Source organism: Cicer arietinum, chromosome 6 (assembly GCF_000331145.2).
Source record: "Cicer arietinum cultivar CDC Frontier isolate Library 1 chromosome 6, Cicar.CDCFrontier_v2.0, whole genome shotgun sequence".
Classification (NCBI taxonomy): domain Eukaryota; kingdom Viridiplantae; phylum Streptophyta; class Magnoliopsida; order Fabales; family Fabaceae; genus Cicer; species Cicer arietinum.
The window spans coordinates 70335831-70347337 of record NC_021165.2 but is presented as its reverse complement, the minus strand read 5'-3'; the positions used below and the strand labels follow the sequence as shown (position 1 = coordinate 70347337).

At 29.5% G+C, this 11507-nt stretch overlaps 2 protein-coding genes across 5 annotated transcripts; both read left to right on the top strand.

Annotated features, from left to right (window-relative positions):
- Positions 1-4489, top strand: LOC101508799 (putative glucose-6-phosphate 1-epimerase). 4 transcript variants are annotated; one of them, XM_073369853.1, is made up of 9 exons: positions 1-278; positions 571-645; positions 1740-1796; positions 1871-2031; positions 2198-2338; positions 2767-2869; positions 2965-3064; positions 3201-3445; positions 4189-4489. In XM_073369853.1, the coding sequence occupies exons 1-8, from the start codon at positions 186-188 to the stop codon at positions 3413-3415; spliced, it is 945 nt and encodes a 314-aa protein (XP_073225954.1). In that variant the 5' UTR covers positions 1-185; the 3' UTR covers positions 3416-3445; positions 4189-4489. The 4 variants fall into 4 exon arrangements, with proteins under 4 accessions (XP_073225954.1, XP_027192056.1, XP_004507542.1 ...); XM_027336255.2 differs by having other exon boundaries at positions 4136-4489; XM_004507485.4 differs by having other exon boundaries at positions 4084-4489.
- A 1938-nt stretch (positions 4490-6427) lies between these two features.
- LOC101509548 (4-coumarate--CoA ligase 1-like) lies at positions 6428-10740 on the top strand. The gene is made up of 6 exons (XM_004507487.4): positions 6428-7044; positions 7407-7880; positions 8001-8199; positions 8768-8981; positions 9120-9225; positions 10354-10740. Exons 1-6 carry the CDS (start codon positions 6493-6495, stop codon positions 10471-10473), a joined length of 1665 nt encoding a protein of 554 aa, XP_004507544.1. The 5' UTR covers positions 6428-6492; the 3' UTR covers positions 10474-10740.
- The last annotated feature ends 767 nt before the right edge of the window (positions 10741-11507 follow it).

Genomic DNA, 11507 nt, shown 5'->3' with positions numbered 1-11507 from the left:
CAAATTCAAAAGGACGAAAAGAAAAACACTTTTCTTGTATGAAAAAAAATAACTCTCTCTCTTGATGATCCATAGCCTATTTATATATAAAGTTTGAGAAAGGTACAAATTGACGAAAGAAGAGAATTCCATTTCCATTGTAGAGAGAGAGAGAGAGAAAAAAAAAGAAGAGAGAGAAGAGAACGATGTCTCGACAACCGGTTTACGTTCAACACTGTATGGGCATTAATGGATTGGAGAAGATCATTCTTAGAGAAAACCGTGGCTTCTCTGCTGAGGTATATCATTCTCGATTCAATTCTCTTTTTATTCTTCTTTTCCATTTTCAATTGCATTTTCATTTTCACAATTTACATCATCCATAATTCATTGCATGCTTATCTATTTATCTTATTTTTCATTTATGATCCATCAACATATCATCATATATATATACATATAATTCCAATCCAATTATATGGAGAAAATTCGGTTGAGAGAGGAGAACGCACCGCTAATTGGCGGGGTAATGTGGTTATATAAATATATTTAATCTAATTTATATTATAAGAAAATGGTTTTGAATTGCAGGTGTATCTATATGGGGGACAGGTTACATCATGGAAGAATGAACTTGGGGAAGAATTGCTATTTGTCAGTAGTAAGGTAACCAACTAATTTATATTATTATCCTATCATGCAACATTCCTGGTAGAATTTGTGGTTGAGTTTGATTGATAAATTTGGAAAATAAACAAGGAATTTATGTATTTGTTGATGATATTCAAGAATAAATATATGTATTATGTTGTCAAATGTGGCAAAAATGTCTTTGTTTAATGAAGCTTTCAATGAACATTTTAATTAGTGTCAACTATATGTATGATATGAGTGTCTAAAAAAGAAGTGACATCGTTTTTGTTTTGATGGGTTAAATGCTAAAACGAATTAATATTTATGGCACTTTAAGCTTTTATGGATGAGAAATGCTAGATGTTATGGAAACCATCCAGACGAAACTCACGAAATTAATCACGATGAATTCATCATTACGTTTCTATCCATGATTCCTTTTTGATTTTAATGATATAACCATGTATGGTTAGTTTGATGTACTATCGTTAAATTTCGTGAATTAAGGTTTCGTACTGTTTAGCACAACTCTTTATGGATGTATATGCTTTTAAACACCTTTACAGACACAAATACCAGATACAATACTAACACATATACACTGATAATAATTTAAGAAAATAGAAGTGATTAAAAGTAACCACATGTATCGGTGATGTTGACATGGTGACATCGAAGACACTTTTAATCTAAAGTGTTGAGTGATACACAAGATATATGTCTTTGGTCAAGTACATAAAGTTGGCGACTTTTATCTTTTGAGAAATTTTTCTTTCATTATTGTGATTGTGAGTATATGCTAGTTTTCATAGTAGATGTAGAGATGGACACAAAGACAATGCAGGAATAGATAGGCATGGGAGAGACAAAGAGAGGGAGAAAAACTGTTGTCACTAACAAGTTTGTGACATTAGATAAATCATATAGAAAGGCCATAGGAGAATGGTATCAGGAACCTAACTATAGGAGTCAATTGAATTCTATTTGTCTTCAGTTTGATTCTAATAATATTTTTTATTGTATCAGTGAATTCAACTTGTCATTAAACCTTGCATATACATATAGCTCTTTTCTCTTGTTTGGGTCTTCGAAACTCATTAATTCTTTTTTAACATGAATCACTGCAGGCTAATTTTAATCCTCCAAGATCTATACGCGGAGGCATTCCAATTTGCTTTCCTCAAGTACGTGTATCTTCTCGAGCCTCTATGTTTTCATTCGTAGTTTATTTCTTTAAATACTTTATATCCATATGCAGTTCTCAAATCTTGGTTCTCTTGAACAACATGGATTTGCAAGGAACAAGTTGTGGACCTTAGATCCTAACCCCCCTCCATTTCCAACAAATAGCAACAATAGAGCTTTCATTGATTTGCTTCTTAAAAACTCTGGAGATGATACAAAGAATTGGCCTCACAGGTATATAGCTGAACATAAATAATTACTTGTTTAACTGTCAAAAAAGTGAGCTTAATATTCTCTCACCCTCTTAATATCTCTTTCTTTCTATTGCACTTGTACATGTTTTATATTTTGGAATGATAACTTTTGGATTAAAAGAATGTTTTATCATAATTACTTGTAGATATGAGTTTCGCTTGAGAATAGCTTTGGGACCTACAGGAGATTTAATGTTGACATCACGTATTCGAAATACAAATACAGATGGAAAATCTTTTGCCTTCACATTTGCCTATCATACATACCTTTATGTTACCGATATCAGGTTTTTTGTTGTGGCATTCAATTCTAAGTTATATTTACTTTCTAATGTTGTTGTAGCACATACATAGAATATGGATGTATGGTCAATGACTATTTTTTTTAATAGTTCAAGTGTTCATATTAATTTATGAAAAATTAAAAGCAATTCACGCTTATATTTTACATTTTATGAACTTTCGGATACGCCAAGTCCTCATTTATTTATAGCAACATATGAAGATATTCATTAGTCATTACCATCTAATTCTACTTTGTAACAACTTTTTCCAATCGTCTAATAAATGATGTTCAGAATTGGTAAAATATCTGAGCATTGATGTTTGCATTTGGCCATGTCTAATGTCATAGCAGAATTGCATTGCTCTGACATATGTGAATTGCACTAGTTATTTGCAAATGCAAGCTAACTTTCACCTCGCATATGTTCAGTGAAGTTCGAATAGAAGGACTAGAGACACTGGATTATCTAGACAACTTGAAGAATAGAGAACGGTTTACAGAACAAGGGGATGCTATAGTATTTGAATCTGAAGTGAGTATATGTTATCAATCGATTATTTTCTTGGGTTGTTATTTTTTATTGGTTCAACTATGTAACATTGAATTTTTGTTTCTTTGATGATGAAGGTGGACAAAGTGTACTTGAGCACTCCCACAAAAATTGCTATCATAGACCACGAAAGGAAGAGAACTTTCGTATTGCGGAAAGATGGGCTTCCTGATGCTGGTTAGTTTATCAATATTTATGATGAAATATGTGATACGATGGTGAAAAAGGATCAAAATGGAAGAGTATAGAAAATGAATGATTGAGTATATCTATACACGGGTCTCTTATTAGTAATGTCCAATTTTCTATGTAGTTGTATGGAACCCATGGGACAAGAAAGCAAAGACCATATCTGATTTAGGGGATGAAGAGTACAAACATCTGTTGTGTGTTCAGTCTGCTTGTGTAGAAAAAGCAATTACTCTCAAACCTGGTGAAGAGTGGAAAGGAAGGCAAGAAATTTCTGCAGTTCCTTCAAGTTATTGTAGCGGTCAACTCGACCCACGGAAAGTACTTTTCCATTATTAGAAGAATCGGTTCCAATGCATTGTTGTACAGGTACGTCACTAAATCTCGATGGATTACAAAAATTATATCACATTAGTATAATTTTATCAGATAATATGTGGTGCAAATATTGTTCCATAGACTGGTTTTTGGTTACACTAACCTTACAAAAAAAGATAAGGTAAGTGTAATTGCAGTCTACAAGTGTAATTGCGGCTGCAATGTAAAGGTTTTAGAGATCAACACAGCAACATTGCAGCCACAATTGTGGCCGCATCAACTATATTTGTAGAATGTTTCCACAATATCAAGGTTAACGCACAATCTAATGGTATAAAAACAGACATTGGATCCAATGGTTACTGGTTCGAACTCCGTTAGCCTCATTCGAAAGAGGCAAATGTAAATCCTTTTGAGTGCTTAGTGAGCCTTAAAGTCTTCCCTACCTTGAACTGAGACACTATTCTAAATTTTCGTTATAAAAAAAACTGTAATCGCTACCACAACCACAATTTAGGACCATGATCTATGGCAAATTGCCAATCAAACCCTTTATATATTAATAAAATGAAACTAAAGTTATGCTTATATATCATGAAATTTTTTATTCTAGAGTTAAAATATGCTACTGTAATATTTTCTTTAACTAGATTTGATGCAACGAAGTGTATTTGTTGTAGGGACTTTAGTCGCATTGATGGTGCTGTCAGTGATTTCTTTCTTGCCCACATTTTGCTTCAGGTTTAAGGGAGGATTCCTATTAACAAATTTGTCTATATCATTTTTGCCTTTAGTGTGTTCAGCTGCTTGAGCTAGAGATGAAGTGGGTTGTTGGAAAAGAATTTGATTATTGTAGATTTGCATAACCTTTTCCATTGGGAGAATAGAAACACTGCACCCTTGGATGCATATATCATATTTATTTTAAGGTTAAGTTCTCCCTTTTTAATAGTTAGTAACAATTTCTTGTATCTTTTGTTCTGTTTTTTTTAAACTTATTTCACCTTTGTAGAAAATATTATTGTTTTTATTGATATGTTGTCTTGAACACAAGCAATCAATGCAATGTAGTTTAAGGATTATTTTTCAAAGACACTTACTTTCTCTCCTCCCACTCATAAATTTTCATCGTGGATATTTTACTTATAGGTGATGGGTAACGCTAAAGGTATTTGTTAAGAATATTTTACGTAGAAAAGAAAAAATTTAAAGATTTTAAAAATTTGAAAACACAATTTTCTATGCATTCGTAATATAAATTTTGTATTTCTAGTTCCTTAACAAGTGTCCTTACAACATATAACTAATAGATAAAAAAACATGCCTATGTATAATAATTAAATTCTAAGAAAAAATAATAAAATGATAATAAAGGATGTAAATACTTTGATAAGTTTGAAAATTTTCCCAACAAACCGTATCGACCTAGCTAATACCTTCATATTTATTAAGTTCATTAACATCGACATAAGGTTTGGTTTTGATTCATTTAACGTATATAATGTTTAATTATAATTTAATTATGTGTTTTAGATTTTTTGACAAAAGAGTTTTATCTTATTTCAGAATTTTTGTCTGTTATCTTATTTCATATTTAATACCATAAATATTAATTTTTTTACTCATGAATATTTACTAAATAAATAAAAAGCCGCATCTAATCAGAAAAAACTGCACGAGATAAATGTTACAATAAATACAAATATAACATTGTATATGATCTATAACTCCTCATAATTTAAAGGAACTGAATTATCTGAATCTTTTTTTCTTACCCCTAAATCATTTCTCCCTTTAATTTTGTTCTAAACTTTCTTTCTCATTTACACCAAAAAACTCTCTTTTTCATTTTTCATGGAAGGTTGAAATCTTACTAACCCTCATAACACATAGATTAACAACAATTGCTTGATTTAATATCTAATTTTTTTTCTCCAAAGTCATTCAAAATATTGGTTTTTATACCTGTGTTTTCCTTTCTTTTTATTATGAACTATAGTATTATTACAATATTATAAATTTAATTTTTTGTTGTGCAAATTGATTGATGAATCCAATTATTATACGAGAGATCATTATGTCTATAATTTTATGCGAAAAAGAGAAATCATGAAAGTTGAAGTAAAGGCCCAGTGGGCATCAAAGCCAGAGAAGTAGATGGGCCAAGGCCCACTTAACAAATAGAGAATGATTATAGCCCACATGATGGCGTGGTAGGTGAAAAGGATAAGAAGGTAGAATTCCGTCCAAATGGGAGAAAGAGACTTCAATCCACACTTTGATCATTCTAAGCCATTTGAAATGGTCTCATGGTAGGTAAAAAGAAAACACCAATACTATTTGGCCATTGATTTGACACCATTAAGTGCCATACAGATTTTAATGAAAACAAAAATGGATTTTCAAATTTATATTGATTTTGTTTTTAATTTTCATCTTTTAAAAAAAAATTATTAACTTTTTCACTCAAATTAATTTTGATCAAACAATTTACAAAATAAAATATACATTTACAGAAACTGAAATATAAATTTTTAATTTTCAATCTAACGATTTTCTTTTTTGATTCTATGATTCAACAAGTTTTAGTTGTTAAATATATGAATGATTTAATTTTGAATTATTCATTGTTATGTAAAACATGAATTTTAATTTTATTACAATAATTTTTTTTTCTCCATAAGACTCGAACAAGATATTACTTTTTATAAAAGATAAAGAATGTTTTAAAAACTTCAATTCAAATTTATAAAAATAAATTTTTATTTTCTCAAATTTGAAAATAAACAAAGTACATAACTAATCATATTTTAACAAAATTCACTTTCACCAACTCCTCCTCATCATTATATGTTACATAATTCATACCTCACCAACCAACCATATATTATTTAATAAAAATTTTCCTTTATCAACATTTTTTAAATTCTCCATTTTGTCCTTCACCAACCACCATCAACTTTAACCAATTCCCATGTGGCTGCCTACATTTCACATCACCTTAACCATAACTAGTCCTATATTACAAGTGTAGATCTTGTTCTATGTCAAGGAATAGGTGAAGCTAGCAACATTTATTTCATTAACCTAAAAATATAATGACTATCAAAAAAGAGAACAAGGAGATGAATCAACAAAAAATAGAAGAGTTCATTTTCAAGTCCAAACTTCCTAATATATACATTCCCAAACACCTTCCTCTTCATTCATATTGCTTTGAAAATCTATCAAAGTATGGATCACTTCCTTGCCTCATCAATGCTCCTACCGGTGAAATCTACACCTACTACGACGTCGAACTCACCGCACGTCGAGTCGCCTCTGGTCTCGACAAATTCGGCGTTCGACAAGGCGATGTAATCATGCTCCTCCTACCAAATTGTCCTGAATTTGTATTCTCTTTTCTTGGCGCTTCTTTTCGTGGCGCAATAACAACCACCGCCAACCCTTTCTTCACTTCAGCTGAAATTGCTAAACAAGCAAAAGGCTCCAATGCCAAGTTGCTTGTAACACAAGTTTGTTACTATGACAAAGTTAAGGATTTGGATCATCTCAAACTTGTATTCATTGACTCGGAATTGGACTCTACCCTAGAGAATCACATACATTTTCGTGATCTAGCTCAAGCCGACGAGAATGAAATGAAAGAGGTAATGTTAAAATCGATTCAAATTCTAAAATATTCTACTCATATTTTTAAATTGCAGTTGCAATCGCAATATATAAATTTTTTTTATTGATTCTAGTAACGACATTACCAATATTAGTATATGGCTAATATAAATGTATATGGCTAATATAAATGTTTTATTCACAAGGTGTGTGATAGATTTCAATCTACTACTAATAAAAAATTAAAATAACGATAAAAATTTAATTTTTTATTTAATTTTTATCGTTATTTTAATTTTTTTTATAGTAACTCACGTACTAAAAGTGTAGTTAATATTCTTAATTATTATATGAACTTAAAGTGTAATTAAATTGTATCTAATTTTGTAAATTTGAACAGGTAAACATTAAAATAAACCCTGATGATGTGGTTGCATTGCCTTATTCATCTGGAACAACAGGACTACCAAAAGGTGTGATGCTAACACACAAAGGGTTGGTAACAAGCATAGCACAACAAGTTGATGGAGAAAATCCAAATCTTTATTACCACAAAGAAGATGTGATACTTTGTGTGCTTCCAATGTTTCACATTTATTCACTCAACTCTGTTTTGCTTTGTGGTTTGAGAGCCAAAGCTGCAATTTTATTAATGCCAAAGTTTGACATTAATGCATTTTTGAGTCATGTGAATAAATATAAAGTCACTATTGCTCCTGTTGTGCCACCAATTGTTTTGGCTATTGCTAAGTCACCTGACCTTCATAAATATGACCTTTCATCAATTAGAGTTTTGAAATCTGGTGGGGCCCCACTTGGTAAGGAACTTGAGGATTCTGTTAGGGCCAAATTTCCCAAAGCAAAACTTGGACAGGTACTTAATTGTTTTTTTTTTTTTACTAAAATAAAAAAGTGTTATATTATTTAAAATATTTTTTAAGATATGTTTTTGTATTATAATGTTGCAATAGAGTGTTGATAAGATTAATTACAGGGATATGGGATGACAGAGGCAGGTCCAGTGTTAACAATGTGTTTGTCATTTGCAAAAGAACCAATAGATGTGAAAGCAGGTGCATGTGGAACAGTTGTTAGAAATGCTGAGATGAAAATTGTTGATCCTGAAAATGATTCTTCTTTGCCTCGTAATCAACCTGGTGAAATTTGTATTAGGGGTGACCAAATCATGAAAGGTATTGTACCATACTAAAACTCTATTATTATATTAGGAGAGATAATTCTAAAAGATTGGTTAATATACTAAAACAACATTACCCTTAGTTTAGGGGTAAAATGTCCACACCAAACATTAGAAGCCTAAAGTCCTCTGCTAACGAAAATGTCCTTTTAAATCTATACCCACTTTTGACTAAGGTTGAAGACTTGAGGTATGTATGTCCAAATAAGGTTAATTACCTTTAGTTTAGGCCTCATAGTAGTAATAATTTTTCAAAGCTTAAACATAGAAAAGTCATGACATATGAATCATAGTATTGCATGTCAAAGTATATACACATATTTTCACCTACCAATATTGAGAAAGTCCACCTTTATAGTACTATTTGATAAGTCCACTTTAGTAGACCACTAGGATTGTGAAAATAAATAATATATATATATATATATACATAAAGTGTTTTATGAGAAAGTTAAAGTACTTTTTATGGTAAACTAACTTAAAGTACTTTTTTTTATGAGAAAGTTAAAATTGAAGTATATTTTAACAAAGTGTTTTATGTGACATGTTAAACCTTAATTTAGGTTATCTAAATGACCCGGAAGCAACAGAGAGAACAATAGATAAAGAAGGATGGTTACATACAGGTGATATTGGATACATTGATGATGACGATGAATTATTCATTGTTGATAGACTCAAAGAATTGATTAAATACAAAGGATTTCAAGTTGCTCCAGCTGAACTTGAAGCTATTATTCTCTCTCATCCTCAAATCTATGATGTTGCTGTCGTTCCGTGAGTATTTTACAATTTTTTTTAATGACATATGAATAATTAATATATTAAGTCAATATAATAGATTTTGATTAAAAGAAAGTATAAAAATATTTTATATTATAAATTAATAAAATATGTATATTTTGTTTTTTTTAGTATGAAGGATGAAGCAGCTGGTGAGGTCCCAGTTGCATTTGTAGTGAAATCAAATAGTCAAATAAATACTACTGAGGATGAAATTAAGCAGTTCGTCTCCAAACAGGTAAATAAAAATTAAGTTTGATTACAATTTTATTAATTTATGATTTTTTTAATTTTAAAATCAAATAGTTTTAGTTTTTTATTATATTAAAAAATAACGATATGATATATTTTAAATAACGTGACATATAATACTGGAAATTTTCAAGAGTTTCGACTGAAAATTTGAAATTTTCAATACCAAAAATTTTAAAAATAAAATTTCCGGTTAACAACATTTACTGAATTTTTAAATTTTCAGATGAGACTAACTCATGACAAATATAAAAATAAGAGATAATTAGGACGAGCCCAATAACGTTGCTACTAAAACTATTGCTTTAGGTCCATAAAAGAAGTCCTTAAATTTTACTTCATACCCCATCTCAGTATACCCTATATTTTTATCAAACTATCCATTTTACTGTTTTTTTTTTAAATAGACAATACAGACACAAAAAGAAATAAAACAAAAAATGGTGTTATCTGCAAACTTTATGAAATGTTCTGGAAAACTCAAATTAACACATTTTTATTCTAACAATCTCAAAATTGAAAATAGAAATTAGTTTCATAATATTCAATTTTTAAGTTTTCAAAGAATACATTTACCACTTTTTCTTGAATAAAAAACCTAATTTAGAAACCTTTCCGTGAAACTTAAAATAAATAAAAAGATTTTGACGGTACATTAAAAAATAATATATTTTGATACTATTAAAATTTAATCATTAATAGTTGAATGATATATTATCTGTGTATCAAAACTCTTAATTTAATCAATTTTAATATAGCAATAAACACGTGGATAAATTAAAAAAAGTTATCGATAAAAAATTTCATAGTTTTCAAAACTAGAGCGATGCATATGCTAAAAGATAGTTTTCAAAATTAGAGCAATGCATAAGTTTATAGTTTTCAAAAACTTTTAATACAGTCGATTTTAATAGATATTATATCTGTTTTTGAAAATTTAAATTAAATTTTCTAAAATAAATTTATGTTTGAGAGAATTCAATTTAAATTTATCGGTATTTATGTTTCGATAAATTCAACATTTGAGTTTTTCATAATGTAAAAATATTATAGAAATTTCAATGTTTAGAGCAATGCATCAAAAATGTAATTATGTGTATTTTGCGGTATGCAGGTGGTGTTTTACAAAAGAATAAACAGAGTATTCTTCATTGATGCAATTCCTAAGTCACCCTCAGGCAAAATATTACGAAAGGACCTAAGGGCTAAGCTTGCAGCTGGTGTTCCAAATTGAATAATCAATCAATTTACATTTAATCATATATAGCATGTATTCATCCCTTAAAAGAAAGCATGTATTCATAAAGGGTGTTCCAAATTGAACAACTCAATTTCATATATAGATATATATATGAATTAAGAAAACAAATATCATATCATGTGATGTTTGCTTGTGTTATAAGAGATTTAAATTGTCTCGTAAGTACAATTCAGTTCATAATTCAAGGACATTGATATGTAGAGACTCATATTTAAATTCAAGATTTTTTATCTTTTCACATTTAAAATGTGTAAGTTTAGAGTACTAAACTATTGCAGTTTTAGTCCCTCTTTATTTTAGCTGAATTACGAAAATAGTTCCTCTATTTTATTTCTTACCGGTTTTGATTTTCTAAACAGAATTTTAGTCCAAAACTTGAAGAAATGTCATTTTTTTAAGTCACACCACTTATGATCATAGATCTCAGATAAAATTATTGCAACACGAGATCTTGAGGCATAATGTGACTTAAATAAATTCAAAAAAATAAAATTTCATTAAATTTTAAACCAAAATTCTGTTTAGAGATCAAAATTGAGGAGAAATAAAATGGGATAACTATTTTCGTGATTCAGTTAAAATAGGAGGACCAAAACTGTAATTAAACATAAATTATTTGACAAAATAAAATTGAATACGAAACTTTGATATATAATAAGTAATAACTCGTGTGATATTGATATTCTTTTATTTTGGAGCAATATATCTAGCTAGTGCCAACCATTTGATTCATTAGTTATTTATCTTGAACCTTGCCATGCACAAAGTAAATATCAAGCTAAAAATGTATTGTTATGGAATGAAAAACAGGATTTGTTGCTAAGATAATTAGACAATTAAGTTGTCACAATATATGAATAGTAGGTGAGGTTGAGGAACAAGCTTGTAGTTCATATAGTAGATAATAAGTACACAAGCGATAAGTGGTAATTTCACACAATATTCTCTTTGGTGCTTGAAAGTTAATGCATTTTTAGAGCATGTTGACTTTGTTTGGGAAAGATGAA